Source organism: Aulonocara stuartgranti (genome assembly GCF_965226115.1).
Source record: "Aulonocara stuartgranti genome assembly, chromosome: 13".
Lineage (NCBI taxonomy): Eukaryota > Metazoa > Chordata > Actinopteri > Cichliformes > Cichlidae > Aulonocara > Aulonocara stuartgranti.
Genome location: NC_138949.1, coordinates 7,832,512 through 7,852,892, shown reverse-complemented (window position 1 = coordinate 7,852,892; position 20,381 = coordinate 7,832,512). Strand labels below are relative to the sequence as shown.

Here is a 20,381-nt window from a genome sequence, read left to right as displayed (position 1 = left end):
CCAGTGTACTCCTAATGCTAGTACCAGACTTGGATAAACTGGGAGGGCTCCACCAGGAAGGGCATGTGGTATAAAATCTTATAGAAATCAAATACATTGATCATAAAGAATGAGATTTCCATAGCAGTTTGGTCAAAGCTCAGGTTAACAATGACCGCCTCTGTTGGTCAGAAGGATTCTGGTGGAAACTGTAGTACTGTTGGCCAAAGACAAAGAAATACCATCTTAAGGGCAAGAGAGGAGGAAAGGCAAGAGTGTGGCGGTTTAAATATATGACTGGTGAAGAGGGAGATGATATGATGGAGAGAAGAAAGGCAGATATATTGGATGGAAGGGAAGCAAAACTAGGAGCAGTGGAGGTTGATTCAAGCCGTTCTAACACGGTGTAGGTAGGAAGAGAAATGGAGTTGGGGTAATTTTGAAGGTAGAGTGTGTGACTAGTGATTGTGAGTTCAAAGCTGGAAATCAAAGGGGTGATGTTGAATGTTGTCAGTGTGTATGCACAAGTTGGCTGTCAGAAGATAAAAGAGAATTTTTGTGATGAAGGGGTAGAGAGTGTCCCCAGGGGGAGAGATGAGTGATTAGAGCAGATTACAGGGGACGTGGAGGTGAAGGGAGCAGAGGTGATGATGTTATGGTGTTAAGGAGAGAAATGCAGAAGGACATGACAGTGGATTTTACAAAAAGGACGGAAAGAGCTGTGGTGAATACTTCAAGACACACAGGTACACACAGTTATATCTTCCTGCACTCTTTTAGACTGCAAGAAGTGCAATTTGGAACAGAGAGGCAACTGGAAGATGGTGACAAGGGAGAACATAGCAGCATCAGATGGCAGTCTATAGGAAACCTTTGGAACTTTGGTAAATCAAGAAGATTAGAGCATGTCTGCACTTGACAATTTTGGCTGACCTGGTAATTTTAGTACAGATTTTACAGGAAGATTTCTGGGACCCCAGTTGATGCTCTAGCAGATTCAAAGCATCGAGACAAAGTTCTTCAGTGAGCTAAATATGGATCAGGCAGACTATATCATCCCAAGCAGATTCAGACAGATGGGACAGGATGAACTCTAAATTATCTAATACCTAACAATGAAAATGTTTTAACTGAGCACCAAACAAAACACCTTTTTCAATCAGCCCATCATCAGAGGGTTTATATTAAGCAATCGCACACAGTGATAGTGGATAGTTCTTGGAGTGTAACATTTCAACATGTTCATATGGCAGATCCTAGTTATTTGGATTACATAACTTACTAGGCAGGATCCAGCAAACTGTGCTTGCAAACTGGACCAAAAAAAATGTTCTCACCTGTTTAAAGAGTACTGAAAATAGCCTTTTTGTCATAATGGGCCTTCATCTTAGACTGAGCATGTTTTTCCTTTGGCTAACTGATGGGTGTAGTGGAGTTCTTTCAGAAACTGAAGGCAAAACTTGCACAACATGTTTGAAGTGTCTGATTGAGTCTTTCTAAAGATAATTGAGACTCTAAACAACAGTTTAGGTAACAGTTGGATTCATCTCGAACACCTTTCACATGAAATTTGAGCCTTGGTCAGTTTAAGGAACTTTTGGTAAAGGTGGGGGAGGAGAAAAAAAAAAAGAAAAAAAAAAAGAAAAAAGAGGTATAGCCTCTGGGAATCTTGTCACGATGTGTAGATGTGGCTTTAGTTTTGGGTAAAGGATCCACATAATCCAGTATTACTCTAATAGTCTGATCAATTATGTGAAACACTAGTCACACTCAACTGTGCATTAGATTTGTTGCTCATGGGCATGATCATAGAACTAATATACACACACACACGATTTGAGAGGGTCATGATCTCCAGTTTAAGATGATCAAATAGCAAAGTTTGGAGACTAAAGTATATAGTTAGGGCTGGATCAGGTGACCCTGAACCTGTCATGTTGCTATAGGTTCAGACTGCTGCAGAACATAATGTGATTCACTGAGGATGCCCCATGTTTATACACCACAACAGGAGGTCATTACGTTTTTGTCTTCAGACTTCTTGTTAAAAGGATGTTCTTCCTTCCTGTTGTTACCTAGTACCTGCCTATAGGTCATTTAATTGCAGTTTTCTCTGGACTACTGAAAGGGATGTACCTCACAGTATAAAGCACCTTGAGGAAAACTATTTTGGTTTGCCACGACATAAATACATCTGAACTGAATAAACACAGAGGTGAGACCACTTTATTAATCTCAAATCACACAAATGCTATTTAAAAAAAAAAAAAAAAGAAGAAGAAAGAAGACACCCCACAGTGGATTCAGTTCACTCATCCTTCATTTTGTAGTGTCAACATTAAGACTATGAATCACAGCACTTTAATCTGAGAAAGGCAAATTTAACAGCATCTCCCCTCTTCATATAATCCAAGAGCACTTTTGAGGATGATGGCAAAATACCATCTGCAGCAAACCTGTCAGGCATCACGTTCATCCAAGCAGCAGAGAAAAGAGGGAACCCCCCCCAAAACCAACCCACCTGTACTGCACCATGTCTTTAGAATTATTTTAAAAGACACTATTAAAGAAACTGCTCAAGAGTATTGCTCCATTTCATGCTCTCCAGCAGGATCTTATAATCAAAGTGAACAGTGGAAAGACTTGAGGGCCCAAGAAGGGGTCTCTAGGCTCAGATGTGTTGTTCTGTAGGCCTCTCCTGGTAAGGTCAGTCCTGCTTGGAACGCTCTGGGTCGTACTTAATTAGCAGGTGGAGGGAGGCGAAGCCGAACAGAAAGGTCTGGATAAACCACAGGCACCGAGTGGACATGTCCTTGATGCCTTTGTTACTGCAGGAAAAAGTAAATAGTGTGTTTAGGAAGTAGATTCATCATATGCGCAATGGTTGTTGAACCCTTAAACAGAAAATTATGCACAATTTGAATGCAGCTGGCCATTTTGTTTTTTTAATTCAAAAATGTACATGTTGACATGAAATTGGGCTAAAAAATTAGATTGCAGCACCACCTACTGGATGTTAAAGTTCCTGCATTCTTACCTGCACAACTTCAGTGCAACCAGGGCCTCACAAAGATGAATAGCACAGGTCAACCACCACCTGAAACAGGAAAAAAGGAAGCTCAACTCTCCAGTGATAACATTTAAAACTAGGATAATGCACATGCTTCCAAAAAGGGGAAAAGACCCACAAGTTAACAGTGAGGACTTTTCTGGTCTGAAAACAAGTTTTCCCCTCATGCTGTTCCAATCACAGAGTGCTGATAAGCTTAAATTGATCAGTCGTTTCATATTTCAAACCAACAGTGTCTCGATGATGGCTTCCAGCTGCATTTCCTTTGAACAGACCGACTTGGCAGCTGAGTCACGTGACCGAAACCACAACAATACATTAAGCTCTGATTGTTGTCCTATTACTCCACAGCATGAGTGCCAATTTGCAACCTATGAATGTGGCGTCAACGATCCACGTGTGTGTGTTGTGGTGGTGGTGGGGGGGGGGTGTCTGGGTCTGGTGATTTGCAAATCATTAGAAAAATGTCGCTTTAGATCTCCTAAAGTGATTGGCTTTCATTACAAAAGCTATAATGACCAAACCTCATTACCAGAATTCTCTGTTTGGATGTTTGCAGGAGTCAGTGCTTCATTACTTACCCTTTGTACAGTAGGTCAGGATGGTTATACGCAAGGTTTTTGGAGAAGGTGCCAAATGGACCAAGGAGCTCAAATGGGACTACATCTGGTGCAAACACTGTGCACTGGAATCAGAAAGAAGGAGTTTAAAACACTGTATGCAATAAACAAAACTTCCTTCTAATTTTTTGAAGGGCAATATCTTTAAATAAGCAATCATTCTGAAGGTCTTTTGAAGTTTTTTTCCCTGCTCAAAGAAGACCTTTGGAATGTCCTTCAAGTCTTGAGAACTATTCCCAAAGACTACTTAAAGAAATCACATGAACGCTCGGCCAGGAGAGTTCAAAATGTGAAGACTACAGTTAAGCTTTGTTTTTGCCCTATAAACTGCATTTCCATGCATGTTTGCACGTTTTTGTAAACTGCCATACTTCGGCCCAGTGTTCTAAAAAAATTAAAGAAATAAGTAAGTTTAAAAGATGGGTGGCTCAGGACTTATGCTCAATACCGTGTGAGAACTTTAGTTTGTTCAAAGACATCTTTGTTTCTAATGACTGTATGACATATACGCTCATTTCACGGCATGCATATGACCACAGTAAGTCGTATTTTTTCCTGCTGAAAGTCCCCTCCATGGTGCCCAGAGTTGCCAACATCAGACTCTCTCGGTGCTCACAGGCAATGACGTGCCGTTTTAATGAGAAGACTCCACAGTGGCAATAATAAAGTGTATCATTTTATTTTCCTGCTGTGTAACGGTACTATGAATGACTCTTTCCAGCAGTTTAGACCATGACTGTAGCCGATTTATGCACTACAGAGTGCAGCCTTGTTGTGCATTTAAACTGTTATGCTCCATCTACCCCCGTTTGAGTCATTTCTCCTTAATGGCAATACTTTGGAAAGCAGGCATGAATCCTTTGGGGTCACTTTGCCATATTTTCTTGACCAGACAAAAGGTTAATTAGCTACAAGCTAACCCCAACACGTACAAACTAGCTCACCTGTTAGCTTAAGCGCCCCTTACGTCAGTGTTCACCGAGCACGACCGAGGGCAGCCTTGATGAAAGAAAGCTAACGTGAACTGAGTTTTGAATCAGCTGCTAATTTTAACACGTACAGTGGACTTTGAGCTGTTTTTTTGACCTGTGTCACACCGAGAACTGAATGAACCTCAATAAGATTAGCCTTTTACATCGACACCCTTGGCAATGACTCCATACAATAACCTGCCGATATTTAAAAATTTTCCCCATTTAAAAATTCATTAGCAATCCACAACAGGGAGGACTAAACTCTCCCCGAGCCCCCAAGTTTTCAGAAAATTAAAATTACCCGGAGTACATATTGTGCAACACAACTACGGGCTCCGCGAGCAGTTACAAATAAGAGAAAAAAGGCTGACGGTAATAATATCTCAGTTGTACCGAAGTAAAGGTGATTTAACGAACTTACAGCGAAATATATCAGCGCCACTGATACGGTGACCATCCAGAAGAGACGTGCTCTCTGAAAATAATCGCGTCCATCACTTGTCGCCATCGCTGCTGCTGCTGCTGCTGTAGTTCTCCGTTGCCCCGTACAAATATGACCGTGCAATTAAACCCGGATATTTAAACCATCCGGGCAGTTTTTTTTCTTTTTTTCCCTTTTTTGTAGATTACTACACAAACGGGGAAATTTTACTGAAATAATGACAGTTATCGCTTTACCTTTAAAAATATTATTTTTAAATTAATTTAAGTCGACAGGATAGTTTCATTAATCAGCGGACTGTCCATCCGGTAGCCCAGGTCATTTCCTTTGGAAGGCACTTTGAGCAGTGATGTTATGTTAAAGTGATGTTACGTTAAAGGTTGGGGGGAGCTCTCACACTCAGTCACCAGACGGCACTCGGTATCCAGCTGTAACTGTGGGGTCCTGGGCGCACTGATGCGAACCCCCAAGCCTCCTCTCTGTCGCTCTCCATCTCTGTCACTGTTGCCTCCCTGAATATCTACGCGTAACGTTAAACGATCCAGATCTGAGAAAGAGGAAGACAGAGGGACATCTATGGCTCATGCTTTCCTACTTGCTCTGCATTACTTTGAATGAAAGAATTATCTTGAACGGTCGGCATTCAGACTGAATGATGAATTTTGAAAAATTGCATTTATAAATTTTAGTCCTATAAGTGTCACTATATACTGAGTAGTACTGAAGAAATGTAAAATTAAATATTATGTGGAAAAAAAGGACTCTCTGCAGTCCTGTGAAAACTACAGTAGGTTACCCCCCATGATTTATGCAGAACCACATAGACTAGCAAAACTTCACAGAAATCATTTTCTTTATGACTTTATCAGCTTCTCACTTATCATTGTGGAGTACATTTGGCCCACTCTTCTGTACAACATTACTTCAGTTCATTGAGGTTTGTTACAGCTTTCGTAAAGTCCCACCACAGCATTTAAGACAGGTTGAGGACTTTGACCAGAGCATCACAACACCTCAAGCTATTATTTATTTTACAATAGAATAGAGTAGTCTCTTTATTATCATCCAGAACATCCACCAGTTAGTGCACATCAGAACAAAATTTTGGTGCATTTCTAATTCTAAAGGTATAAAATATATATCTAAAAAAGAATCTTGGATATATGCATGTAAGAATATGATGAAAAATGTGTGTATATACACATTATTAGACACATCTAATAATTCCAATCATTTTACTGTAGATTTGCTGCTTGGGATTGTTGTCCGTTTGCCTGGTTCAGTCTGGCCCCAGCTTTAGCTGTCACACAGAGGACATCACATTTGACTCTAGAATACTTTTATATACAGAGTTCAGTGATTGCAAGGTTCCTATAGTATAGTTTAGTTTAGTTTAGTGTCGCTTTATTAAAGACACTCACGGGTCCATAACCAAACATCTCCACTTAATATCATTAAAGTGAATTATTTTGGTGTTTTGGTCCCTCTTAAAAATGAATTACATATGCTGAATAAAGTAAAAGTTTCCATGGAAACATAAATTACATGATCAGAAGCCAAACTGTAATATAAAACTAACAAAAACAATAATGAATTGTGGTCATTAATATGTTTAAAAAATAATTGTTTTGAGTTTAATTCTTGTAGTTTCAAATTGTTTATTTTATTATTTTACATGTATCTTGTAAGTTTGTGGCATTGCTCATCTAGCTACAGAGTTTAGCCTGAACATATAAACTGTTGATAATTATATCAGTTTAAAAACTTCTCCCTGCTTATTTTTATTTACTTTTTTTTTTAATTCGGAGGAGAAGTACTTTGCAAGTTCTCTGAAGGCATTTTGAAAACGTTTTGAGGTGAGTTTGGCCCATTTCTTGGTCAAACAAAGGTACATTAGCTACATGCTAACCCTCAGCATTCACAGACTAGCTTGCATGTTAGCTTCAAGTGCCTGAAGCTAGGCGAGGTAAGCTAACATAATTCTAACGATGTTTTCGTGTCAGCTGCTAAGTTCTGCTTCTACGTGGACTTCAGACTGTTTGTTTACTCTGTGTGGCACTGAGGGCTGAACGAGCTCGATAAGATTAGCTGACTTGGCAAGGATTCAAACTGATGTGCTGACATAAAACCTGTTAATTACAAATCTGGTGATAACAGCGATTTTCAGTGAATTTCAGAAAAAAAAAAAACACTTAAGGAAATTTAATGCAAAAACAACTTTAAGTAAACTTAAAGGCTGCAGAGCAGAAAACAAGGGTGATTTCAATTTTACCTTAATACAGCTGATTTAATGAGTTAAATTACCTTATTTCAGTGTTATATAATAATCACATCAACCACTTGTACCCATGACTGCAGTCTACTGCTGTTCTAGTCCATAGGGATAAACCTGCGGATGGGCTGGGAGGGGGTTGATGGCACAGTGCTAGTAGCCTTTTTTATTTATTCATTTATTTTTAAATCAGCTATTTATTTATTCTATGTAGAAAATTACACAAAGGGAGACAATGCACTGCAGTAAAACACAAACATCAGTTGGTTATAAACCTGTTTGGTATTCTTTAACAACCCTGGAGATACACTTACACTCCAAACAGGGGACTGTCCGGAGCATTACCCAGTGCTCTGAGGTTGTTTTGGCCTCCTGTGAACAGCTACCTCGGGGCAGTGATTTAAAGCAGGAGTGGGGAAAATCTCAGAGCCACACGCCAGGCGCACTGCTTCACCCGCGGTCACAGCGGTCACCTGTGCGCACCCCAAGGACGAGCACAGCTGAGGCGCGCAGCCAGCCTCTCTGCCTCCGGCTGCCTGATTCGTTACTCTTAGCGCTTGATGAATTGATCGGAGTAAAGGTCATTTAAAAATAACAAAAATAAAACGCTAAAAAATAAGTGTGGGTAATGCATGAAGAAAACACTTGGTCTGCGTGTATATAGCTTGTTATTTTTTTATTTTTTTATTTGAAGTTTTTAAGTTTTAACTTCTGTTTAAAAGGTGCGCTTTAATCGTCCTGCATGTCAGTGTCTCAGCATGCATGTCAGCATGTGTGTGCGCTATCATTTCTGCAACTCTGCTGAGTTTTGAGTTTTTGCATTGCCCTGAACACCTGAATAAATGAATTAACTTGAAAACTAAAAATTCCAGTTTATGGGTTGTCTCTATAGCTGCACAATGGTGCTGAAAATACCATATAAAATGAAATATGTTAATAATACATATAAATTCACAAATGATTATGTAGATCTTTGGCTTAAGGATGGAGACTGCGTGTGCGTCACTAAAATGCAACTCATTCTCTCTCTCTCTCTTTTTATTTTTTTTTTAATTACTAGACATCCAATAATCTCAGTAAAGCGATTTTTCTTTCCTGCCTCAATAATCACGGCAGCCTGGGTATTGTGAAGACTAAATAACGCGCAGGGTAAAAGCAGCAAATGACCGGCTTGTCCTGCTTATGTTAATTATACAGGTTATATAGAAAAATGACTGAGTCACGTTTACACCCAAAGGAGCTGCTCAGTCACAGAAATCCATGAAGCTTCCAGAGCATTTTTTTTCCTTCTTTTTTTTTTTTTTAGATAAAACAAATAATGTTACTTATTTCTTTTACTCACTGTGCGCGCTCGGCTCTCGGTGGCCCCGCTGCGTAACCTTACGGGGTCTGCCACTTCACGGCGGAGTTGCTGTGGCTCCTGGACGCTTCCAGTTAGCAGTAACACCGCTTACAGCTGATCGCGGAATAACTAGGAGCGAACACATTTCATCAACTGACTCGTTGCAAAGGTGGGATCCTGCTACAGAACCACGCTCAACTCAGCAAGACCTTCAGAAAGACGCATTCTTCCACAAATGTCTAGAAAAGTTTGATGATGATAGAATATTTCCCAAAACAAAACAAAAAATTATTGCTAATAATAAACGAATACCAGTAATTAATGTCAGTTATAATTAAAATATAACCTGAATGTCTTACTCCGCGAGTTTGTTGGGTTTTTTCTCTTTTGTAGAATTTTACATCTGTGCTTTTACTCATCTACAAAGCTACGGAGTTTAGACTGAAACTGATCACCCTGAGGTGAGGTTAAAGGATTTTTGAATGTCTTTAGACAGGTCTGATTCTCTAGTTGTTTTCAGTACTTGTTTATAGCTGCCATAATATTTCATTGCAAAGAATTTAACATATAATATCTTTGAGACAAACAGTGGGTGTCAAGAAATGACAGCAGTCATGTTTTAAAACTATAAACCATCACATACAACGACAGTTATCAGCATAAACAGACACACTGGATTTATATAATGCATTGTGCTAAACTAGCTCTCCATTAATCCTTTGTGAATTTATAAGCTATATTCAAACCAAATTAAAATCAGTGCAGAGATACACATAAAAGTGTTGAAGTTTTTTCTTATGTAATTGTTCTTTTGTTCTTGCACATTTTACAGCTTTTACAGCAGAATGCATGCTGTTGTATCCAGAATGATATTTGCCTTCTTTTAAATAAACAGAGCCTTCACGGAAAACCACTGGGCCCACTGTTGCCTCACAGCAGGGGGGTCCTGGGTTTGAACCCTGGCACCCTTTCTGTGTGGACCTTGCACTGACAAAAAAAATTGCTAAGTTAATGTTGACTGTCTGAACCGAATACATTCTTGTCAAAGAGATTGTTGATCTCAAGAGTTCCACTTTCTGGTTAAATAAAGGTCGATGCCTAAAAATGTACACGTTAGCTATGCTCTGTGCTTTAATGCACCTTCCATCATGGATGCTGGCTATTGAACTGCACTGATAACAAGTCAGATGTCCTTCTCCTCTTTTGCACAGAGAATTAAAGGTTGATGTTATATATATATATATATATATATATATATATATATATATATATATATATATATATATATATATATATATATATATATATATATATATATATATATAAGGACTTTTATATTATGATTGATCAGATCTTATTACAGTTTTCCTTTTCTTCTCTCTTTTAAATTGTTGTTGCACTGTATGATTTTAACCTGTATTGAGAAAGAATTGTGCTAATGTAACTACTTCCACTAGAGAACCATGTGTGTTTTCTGTACACTGCAGCCTGAAGACCCAGAAATCATAGACATGGGCTGTTTATTTATTTAAAATCTTCTGCTCCAATTTTCTTTTTCTTTTTTTAATGTTTTCCTGATATGAAATGTCAAAATTGCATAAAATTGTAATTTTTAAAAAATATTATATATATTTTTGTATAGAGAGCTCATGTTAATTTGAAAAAGTCATACTTTATTTTAGTATTCTGAAAGATTTCTGTACCCATTTTTTTAAAATGACCTCTGAGACTTATGTACCTTTAGCATAACCATACATTTAATTTTTATTCAAACTGCAATCCCGTAATTCCCCCTGTAGATTTTTCTTCCAGTATTACGTTACATCAATTATAAAGAAAGTAATAAAAGGTTGCATGTGTCTCTTGTGGAAATAAACAGAAAACCTGCAATAATGCAATAATCAATAGTCATAATCGTAGCATTAAGATTGCAGTGAATCGCTCCCCTATGCTGTAATGCACTTTTTTACTGTTTCATTTTTTAGAGGCTCTGCAATTTAAATGACTAATAAGCTGATCAGATGGCTGTTTGTGGAGCTCGCTGTAGGCATTGTTATCAAACTAAGACTCTTTTCCATTAGTTGAACAACCTGTAGGCTGATCAGCTGCTTGGCTGGCTTTAATCACGTCGTCATTGTGTGCAAACTCACTCATGGCATTTATGTTCAAAGACAGATCTGCATTTCATTCAATTTAAGAATAAAAATCGGATTTATTCCAGCTCTGCTAAAAACATTACCTCACACTGGTCATGGTGGAAGGTCCCATCACTTTGCAGTTTGATAATGGATGTGTGATGGGATTTGGATATAGGACCCACAGATAAAAAAACTAAGGGGGACTTGATGGAGCCGGTCTCACACACCGAGACATTGATTCTGCTCCAGGAACAGATAACCACTAAAACGTCGACGCCTGTATCAGATAGCTCACAGAGACTTCAAAGTTGCATTGTGTTTTAATAATGCATACTACAGATCTTGGCACTTTGCTCTCTGGCACCGCATATCTTGATTTTAGAAAAATCAATAAAATCTAGCTGCGGAAAAAGTGTCCAAACACTTAGGCAAACATTTGAGGGGGGATGCATAGTAAGTGCAGGAGGTAATATGGGATTTAGTTTAAAGACAGAAAAGAGAGTTTGACACATAAAGGTTAAAGGTCACTGCATCCAAGGCCTGGACATGTTAAACAATCTGCCCCCCTCTCCCCACCACACACACACCCACACACACACCAATTACTGAGGCTACTGTTGGACCAGGACAATTAATCAAGAAGGTCCTCTTTGTTTTTCCTCTTGTGATAACAGCTCAACTGGTGCTTTGCATATGAAGAGCAAAGCAAAGACACTGACAGACAAGCTTCAACTCAGTCCTATTTTACAATTGGACAAAAAAAAAGTGTTTGTTCTTTTTAAGATTGTTAATGTTTTGATTAATCATCAGGAGACTGTTTAAAACTAATCACATGACTCCCTGCTGCCATATTTAGATTAAAGACGAGTGGCTTCTAAAGTGGCCTCCTTTAAGTGAAAATATAACACTTTATCCTTCTGATGCACATTTCACTGAGCCACATTACTGGAATGAAACCACAGAGCACTAACACAAATAAAATATAACACTAACACAGTAAAAATATATGCAAAAACACAAACTAATACATAATAAAATATATAACTGTGTATAGATATAGAAATATGTGCACAGAAAAGTTGCTGGCTAATCTTCGCGCTCTATCTTGCTCTGTATGTTTTCTGTTTCTTGGCCAGCCATCATGTGCCGACAAAACACAAACAATCACATGCAGGTCGTATTTTAATTAACTGGTTTCGACGATCAATCAACTTAGGTGATAATGGGTACGAGGGTGGGGCCGGAGTCAAGGGGTGGGGGTACTTCGAGTTAGCCATCCAGCTGTTGTGATGTCACCGGGATCCCCTGTGGAGCCCTCAGGTGACAGCCCATAAAAGGTGACCAGAGGTAAACAGGGGACACTCAGAGACACTTCGAGGGAAAGACGAGCGACCTCCATTCTCAACTGCTGTACATCCAGAGATCCATTCTAGCTGCTGCCATGTGGAAGGACTCAAATGGTAAGAGCTGCTCTCCAGATTTGAAAACTTAGAAAAACTAAACTGTGTGTTTTCAGGTTTTTCAGCAAAAAGCACTGTTTTGCATGCTCAGTCATCCAGGTTGACAATTTTTAAAATCCCAGAAAGTTGAATCTGTTCATTGGGACGCAGCGTTTCTCATCCAAGTGATGTCTGGAGACTGAAAGAGTCACTTAGATGAGTGAAGAAACATTTGTCCTGCTGGAAACACTGCACCCGGATGAACAGTCAGCTTCCTGGGATACTGCACAGTGACTCACTCCAACAAGATCACAAGAAAGCTATTAGCTGGATTACCACATTTTACATCTTTATGTAGCTGCTAAGATAGTACAGCAAGAAAATTGGTCTTACATCCCGTCTGATCTGATGGAAAAATCTGCTTTCGCTCCTTTCCACAGATGACGCCAATCCTGTGGCCTTCGACAACGGCTCATCTCGCACTGCCAGTCGCAGGAAGAGGACCAGCTTCTCCAAAGAACACGTGGAGCTGCTGCGCGCCACCTTCGAGACTGACCCATACCCTGGAATCACCATCAGAGAGAGCCTGTCCCAGACCACAGGCCTGCCCGAGTCCCGCATCCAGGTAAATATTTGTTGATGGAGCAAGAAAGATATAAAGATGAAATAAATACAGTTTGTAAGTTTAGATTAGGTTAGGATTTCATTTTTGTTTAATAAAATAACAATAATTATGACATTATTTGACCTGCAAGCTGGTTAAAGACCCTCATGGACTTTGTACGTCTTCCGCTGTTGCTGTGCGGGGACTTGATACCGCAGTCACTGTATGTCTTTATCTGTTGAGATAACACCAGCTGTTTTTATCAGGAGCTTATTTGAGGGAAGAGACACACTGACAGCTGATAGCTTCTGCTTAAAAGAGAAAGATGATTATTAACACAGCAGAATGGAGTGCTTTAGCTGTAGCTCACGTATTTTTCCTTCATTTCCCGTCCAGGTGTGGTTTCAGAACCGAAGAGCTCGCACCCTAAAATCAAAAGGATCCAGCAAAGACCAGTGCCAGTCTCAGATCCCAGCGGACAGTTCACAGGCTCACCACCACACACAGGCCTTCGCACCTCAAATGCAGCAGGTGTTTAACAATGGACAGTTTCCTCCTGCCTTCAATGCCACCGGAGCGTATGGACAGTGTGGAGCCGCGTATGGGATTCAACCAGGAAGCTCAATGGGCAATAACCCCAGCTCAGGCCTGTGGGAATACATGCCTCAGCCAGGCTGCCAAAACTCCACTGGGGTTCCTGCATGGCATCAGCCTCCCATGGAGATGGTAAGCTACAACTCAAGCTCCAGCCAGGCCGCCTCCATGTACCCAAGTTCAGACATACATGAGCTCCTTCAAATATTCAAAGCAGACACTCCTGATTCTGGATTCTTCAACAGCAGCCCAACGGATTGTCTGGAAGTTCCGAGTTCGCAGATGGGGAGTATTCCGACTCCAGCACCTCTTGAGTATGGCAGGGATGCAGGACATCCGCCAGTGGTCCAGGATAGCTCACTGCCAGTGCTGTCATTGCAAGATATCATATGGGAGCTGAATGAGGAATGGATGGGAGGAAATGGACTGGACAACGGAGTCACTGGAGAGGAGCCCCCTTACTACTGATGGCTATGATGAGTATTTTTAATGGCTCAAGTGTTTAACGTAGGATCAATAGTTTCAAAATATTTTTTAAAAAGCCATGTTTTTGCAGTATTTACTGCACATTTTTAGATTTTTTTTTGATTTTCTTCAAGTTTACTTAAAAAAAAAAAAATATATATATATATGTAAAAAAAAAAGAAGAACTAAACAAAAATCAATAGTTATATTGCATAATAGTGTTTTCTTGGCTTCCCCTTTCCAAGAATGTACTCTCAGCTAATTCATGACCAGAGATTTGGCTCTGCTCACATCTGCACAGCCGCTGCTGTCCAGATGTGACAGATTTGGTTTGAAGCTGGGGAGGAAACTAGGTCACATTCTACAGCCAGTAGATGGTGCCTGTGAGTTGTAAATATGAGAAAAAGGGGATTTTCTTTGTGTGCAGAAACATTATGGAGCGTAATATAAAAACGTGTTAAATCCCAATGAATGCTGAAATTACATGTAATCTGTAATAAGACTTTATTTAAAAAATAATTACAACAAAAATAATCTATAGATGATTATTGTATAATGTTTCCATTTTGATTGATTAATTGTAAGGATCTGATAACAGAGGATGTTGTTTGCTGTAAAGATTCTGAAGCTCTGTGAGGTTAATTATTGTTTTGGGAAATGAAGATGTTGATATAATATATTTGATTCTGTTAAGCTTTGTTCTTATGTTACATGGCTGATATATAGTGTGTGATAATATAGAATATAGAGAATATACAACTATGATTATGATTCTGTTATTATGTTCGCATGTTTTGCCAATAAAGTTTATTCTAAATGAACGTTCACATTGCCTCCATGACTCATAACTTACAGCATAGTACTGTGACATCATGGTATCCTGATACAGTGATTCTTGTTCTGTAATTTCTACTTTGTTAGTTTTTTTTTTTTTTGCCTTGAATTCAGTTTAGTTTTAGTTTATTCGTTTTTTTTTAAATTTTATATTAGTTTAGTTTTTCAAGTTCAAGTTGAACAAAGATGTTTTTTTCACAGCTAGTTTTAGTTTTCAGTTTAGTTCCTGTTAACTATAGTGAGCGGGTAAAAATATCCACCCAGTTATTTGGTTTTTATTACAGGCTTTTATATTTATCAGCTCTCTGCCTGTGCTGCCTTTCATTTCTCTTTTTTTCACCTGTGAGTGTCTTCTTGTTCATGGCAAGGAGGTTAACTTCTTTTCTACTTTAATATTTTATATGTGATACAAGCAACCATGAAGCGCTGAGTCTGGTGACGGAATCGATTTACATGGCTGCATTTTTTTTGACAAAAACACAGATATTTGTCGATTATTGCATCACAAGAGGAGATTAGTGTGACCACTTCAGTCTAAAACACAATCAACCCATTTTTCCAGAGTTATGGTGTTGAAGAGGTGAGAGAGAAGTATTTATTTATTTATTTATTTTGCAAAACATGTCAGTGAACTTTAACTCCGACCACCAGTTTTCCGTCAGGTCATCCTTGAATCCAAGTGAAAATTTGTGTCAGATTGCCAGAATTTAGATTAATGCAGCTTTATTTTACTGTACAAAAAATATTCAAACATAAAGGCACTAACGACCAAAAACTAGAAGCTATAAACAAGGAAATAAAGCTAGGAAACTGGAAAACAAAGACTGGAACAGAGAGCTAGGAATTACCACAAGCATGGAGGAAATCACACAGTTATGTGGGACAAAACAACAACAAGCAGAGGAAGACAACGGGCTTAAATACACAGAGGGGTAATGAGGGAAGTGGAAACACAGCTGGAACAGATCTAACATACTGAGACGGGGAGGAAGCAAAACTGAATGCACTGAACACGGGGCAAGCAACTATCAAAATAAAACAGGAAATATGAGACACACAACAAGAAGCCAACTGACTGAACACAGAGAGGAGAGGGAGCGAGAGACACGACTGGAACACAGATGAATAAACACGGAGACAGAACTTATCATACACGATAGACATGACAGATCAAATACAGGGAACGCAGGAAGAAGACAGAGAGGCATCAAAGGGGGAAATGCAAAAGGAACTAAACGATCTAATCAGAACTCGTAAGCACAAGAAAACTAAAAAATAAATCACTCAGGGAAAATAACTAAACTCACAATATAATTTCAATATTTACATTCTGATGATGTAGAAGTGTATGAATCAAATATGATGGTGGTTAAACGTAGTACTGTTAAGTGCTATAAATATGCAATATTCCAAATCGCCAACAGGGGGCGACTCCTGTGATTTCAAAAAGGAGTGTTTATACAGAAGTCTTTGGGGTAATTGTCTGCAGATCTGTGATGAGTTGATGGGCTTTATCTCTAGTTTCACATCTATTGAATACAACATGAAGTTTATTTTGTAAATTATGTTCCCTGTTAGAGCCAATCCGGTCTTTAAGTGATGACATATGAACCCTGCTTCCGGGTCCAAACTACTCTGCATTTATTAAGGCTGTTGTGTTTTTAACATGTTTGAATGCTTTGTATCGTGTTCTGTTTAATCTGAACAAGCCCCTAAAAGAAGTCAGTGATCACTGTCGGCCTCTCTCGGTTTTTATTAGCACTATTCATTTTAAAGCTAAAACCATATGAATGTGACTACAGCCCATTAAACTAGCAAGCGAACTCCCTGCTAGCTTCTAACACCGTCAAAATTCTGTTTTCATGGATGCCTGGAGGTTAAACTTAATTGTTACACCTGGTAGAGAAGCAACATGGATCATTTGATTAAAGATGAAAGAATCTGGACAGTTTGTAACTCTCAGCGATGCCGCAGTGTTTGTTTGACGTTGGGACCTGAAGCAGAGTTTTGGCCCAGAATTGACTAATGATGTCAGACTTAAAGACTGGATAAGGACAATAGAGCAGGGCATGCTTGTGGTTGGGTCTTCTCTGTAATTTATACACCACATCCCGTGGTGTATCCCTCAGTTTTGGAGTTTTTGGAGACAGCAAAATTGCTCCGCTTGAAACTTCACATTGGGTAATCACTAATGGGTGAAGTTATGGTAGCTACATCCATATACAGGGTTACACCAGAAACCTCTGGATGTTGCAGTAATATTTAATGTTGACAGCTGAACCCTGGGGGACCAATGCTGGCTACACTGTGAACTGTGCACTATGGATGTCGTTCTCCTGATCGGATGCGTTGGCTAGATATTTGAACTTTGTGGACTCACTGGGGGATTTGAGGGAGACCTCTCTCATCACCCGTGTTAATCATAGATATGTAAGTAAGATCATGTTGACGGGCTGTAAGCTATCTGAAATTTCTTTTCTTACATTTTGTTTGTTGGTCTGTAGGAACAGTCCATAGTGCCACATTTTATATTTTCACAAAGAGCCACTCTGTTTACTTTCCCCGAGCACCAGTGACCCTAAAAGCCAAGGTTAACCTGTCAGGTCAAGATAAATTTAATTTCATCATTTTATATTCTCTGCATGAATGTCCTGTGACTTCCTCCGACCTGATGACCTGTACACATGTTTCCTTATCAAACACGCCAAGGAAAAAGCCCAGGATAGTACACAGGATGTCAGGCTCGAGGCTTTGCACTGTTTTTCCTGCAACAGTGAAACGTGCGTATATTGTTTGTACTGTTTTGGCCTCCTGCCTTCATCCTTAAGATGAGAGGAAGGGAGTTGTCCTTTTGTTAGAGTCTGGCGTGGGTTCCTGTCCCTTAGGATAAAAAAGAGACACACAATAGGCTAAGACGCAGGAGGCAACGTGGCTCTTCAGCCTGTTGTGGTCCCTAAAGATAGATCAGCAGAGGAAATGTTGCAGACTGTTATTGCCGAGCAGGTGTTCACAAGCACATGATGCATAATAACAAGATGCAGACAGCTGAGAGTAAAGAATACTACTACTGAACCAACATAGGATTGAAAGCAGTTCTTTTTGTGTTTCTCTTTCCCCCCCCTCGAGTCCTCAGTAACAGACTCAGCTTATATTGAAAAAGTGATATAAAGTGACCCTGATATGGCCAGCTTTTCAGGTTTTTAAACTTATTTCATTTCTCTATTTGAACTACCCCTCAATAAGTCTTGGCATGGATATCAGTTATCTGTTCCCCGAAACAGTAGCCGATCACTAAGAAGCTAAGTCGTCAGATCATAAGTGATGGGTTCCCAGATTGTTTCAGCTGTCCCCCTATGGGTGTGTTTTGAGATCCAGGAAAGAGCTATTATAAAAACATAATTCAAACTTCAGTCCGTCCTTGTGACTGACGGGATTAAACAGGATGAAATGGCAGTTCTGTCCACTGACACGACTCATGAGGCCAAGCTAAAAGTTTTTGCCAGTTTGTTTGCATGTTTGGAAATGCCATTTCCCTTCTTTTCACTTATGTAGTCTTGAGAGATCAGGCCATAAAATATCCTGAAGACGTCATATTATTCCAACAGAGCACTTCACTCTGAGACTGCAGGTTTACTTGTGGTTCCTTTGAGTTTCTAAAAGTAAAATGGGAGGCAGAGCTTCCGGCTGTCAGGCTCCTCTCTTGTGGGACCAGCTCCCAGTTTGGGTTCAGGAGACAGACACCCTCAGTACTTCTAAAATTAGACTTTAAACGTTCCTTCTTGATAAAGTTTATAGTTAGCGCTGGAACAGTGAAATCAGTGGAAATTATACTTGCATTATACTTTTGTTTCTTTGTAGTTTTGTATCTTGTTTGTATCTCCTTCAGTGACAGACTGCTGCATCCTAGATGCATGAAGGAGTGTTTCCGCAGGTCCTTCCTCCCTGCAGCTGTCAGACTGCAAAATCAAAACTGCTCCCAACAAACAGATGTTTACATCAGCGCTGTAATTTGCACTAATAAACCAAACAACTAATACTGTTATAACTTGCACATTACTTTTCTCAGTGTATATACACTAACTTATTGGAAGTTAAATGTACTTTTTAATGCACAGGTACAATACACAATCTGTACTTTTCTAATTATTCTAAATATTCTTAACTATTTAAACATCTTTCAATTTCCTGCTCTGTTTGCACACTACAACCTGGGTTTGCCACATATCTGTACTTTAATTTTAATAACTGTACAGTACTGTTTTGATAACTATTGTCCATGATGTAAATATGTAAAAATTTTGTGTGTTTCTGTTCTATGTCCTGTGTCCTATTCTATTTGTATGTGTTTTTTTTTATGCTGTTACAACCAAATTTCCCCCTGTGGGACAATTAAAGGATTATTCTATTCTATTCTATTCTATTCTATTCTATTCTATTCTATTCTATCTGTGCTCCTGCTTCTGTCTTCTCCCTCCCTTCACACACTAGACCTGTTTTTTGCTGGAGGTTTCTTCCTGTTAAAAAGGAGTTCTTCCTCGCCAATGTTGCCAAATGATCATAGGAGACGCCATGACGACTGGGGTTATCTCTCTAATAATGTTTTCTTTGCCATAAAATATAAAGAGATGAATGTTTTTGTGAAATTGCTTTACATAAATAAAATGATATTGAATTGAATTCAGCAGATGGTGCTTTGATACTCGGATCAGGTGTGCAACACGAGTTACCATGGCAATCTATCAATTCCCTGTCAAAAACGTGTATCACCTTGCTAATGTAATGATGGATGACACAGGGATTGTTCTTTGTTGCCATATGGAATAACAGTCCATGTATTTAGATTGAACCAAAATGAACGACACCAGGGCCACACAGAATCACATCATCCCGCCTGTTTCATAATCACAACACGGCGAATGTGTCTACGATCAATCTTACTCGAGGCCATTGCCATGACTGCCACTGCTCCATGTTTAGAAATGCAAGTGAGAAATGTTGTTGATGTTTGTTTTTCTTGATGAAAAGCTGAGCTACATATTTCACATGATCCTTTGGCAGCTCCCCCACACGCTGAATAAATTTATGAGTCAACCACCAACCATCAGATGTTTCTGTTAATGGGACCTTGTTTGGAAAAAAAATATTTATGGTGCTAATCATCTGTCTCTGTTTGCTGTAAATGACTTTGCTTGTTTCTTCTCTTTTTGCCCTTATAGTTAGAAGTGATTGCTTAACAGAAGCGGTTCCTCTAAACCTAAACTTGGTTCCACTTGGTGGTGTGCAACATCATGAGGTTTAGCATCCGTTTCAGGGTTAGGCTACTTCCAGACATAGTGATTTCCACTCGTAATCAGCTGAGTTTTTCATGTGATGAGGGTTGTGGCCACATCTGACGCTGGAAGTGTCTAAGACCAGTGTAACATGGCATGACCCACATTCTTGTGAAGGTACTTATATGAGAGATTGTAGAGGGTTATCAATTAATGCATGCAAGCTTGGTTTGCAAGACACAGCTATAAACTGTAAAGGCACATATACATTATATTGCCAGAAGTATTTATGCACCCATACAAATCACTAAATTCAGATGTTCCAGTCATGGCCACAG

At 39.3% G+C, this 20,381-nt stretch overlaps 2 protein-coding genes across 2 annotated transcripts; one reads left to right on the top strand and one right to left on the bottom strand.

The window, feature by feature from the left end:
• Positions 1-2,281: 2,281 nt before the first annotated feature.
• tmem254 (transmembrane protein 254) lies at positions 2,282-5,216 on the bottom strand. The gene is made up of 4 exons (XM_082556377.1): positions 5,065-5,216; positions 3,631-3,734; positions 3,017-3,076; positions 2,282-2,807 (listed from the first exon to the last, which is right to left on the bottom strand). The coding sequence occupies exons 1-4, from the start codon at positions 5,149-5,151 to the stop codon at positions 2,687-2,689; spliced, it is 372 nt and encodes a 123-aa protein (XP_082412503.1). The 5' UTR covers positions 5,152-5,216; the 3' UTR covers positions 2,282-2,686.
• Positions 5,217-12,113: 6,897 nt separating this feature from the next.
• LOC309720177 (uncharacterized protein) lies at positions 12,114-14,275 on the top strand. Its single transcript, XM_082556823.1, has 3 exons — positions 12,114-12,297; positions 12,717-12,901; positions 13,277-14,275. Exons 1-3 carry the CDS (start codon positions 12,279-12,281, stop codon positions 13,940-13,942), a joined length of 870 nt encoding a protein of 289 aa, XP_082412949.1. The 5' UTR covers positions 12,114-12,278; the 3' UTR covers positions 13,943-14,275.
• Positions 14,276-20,381: the final 6,106 nt, after the last annotated feature.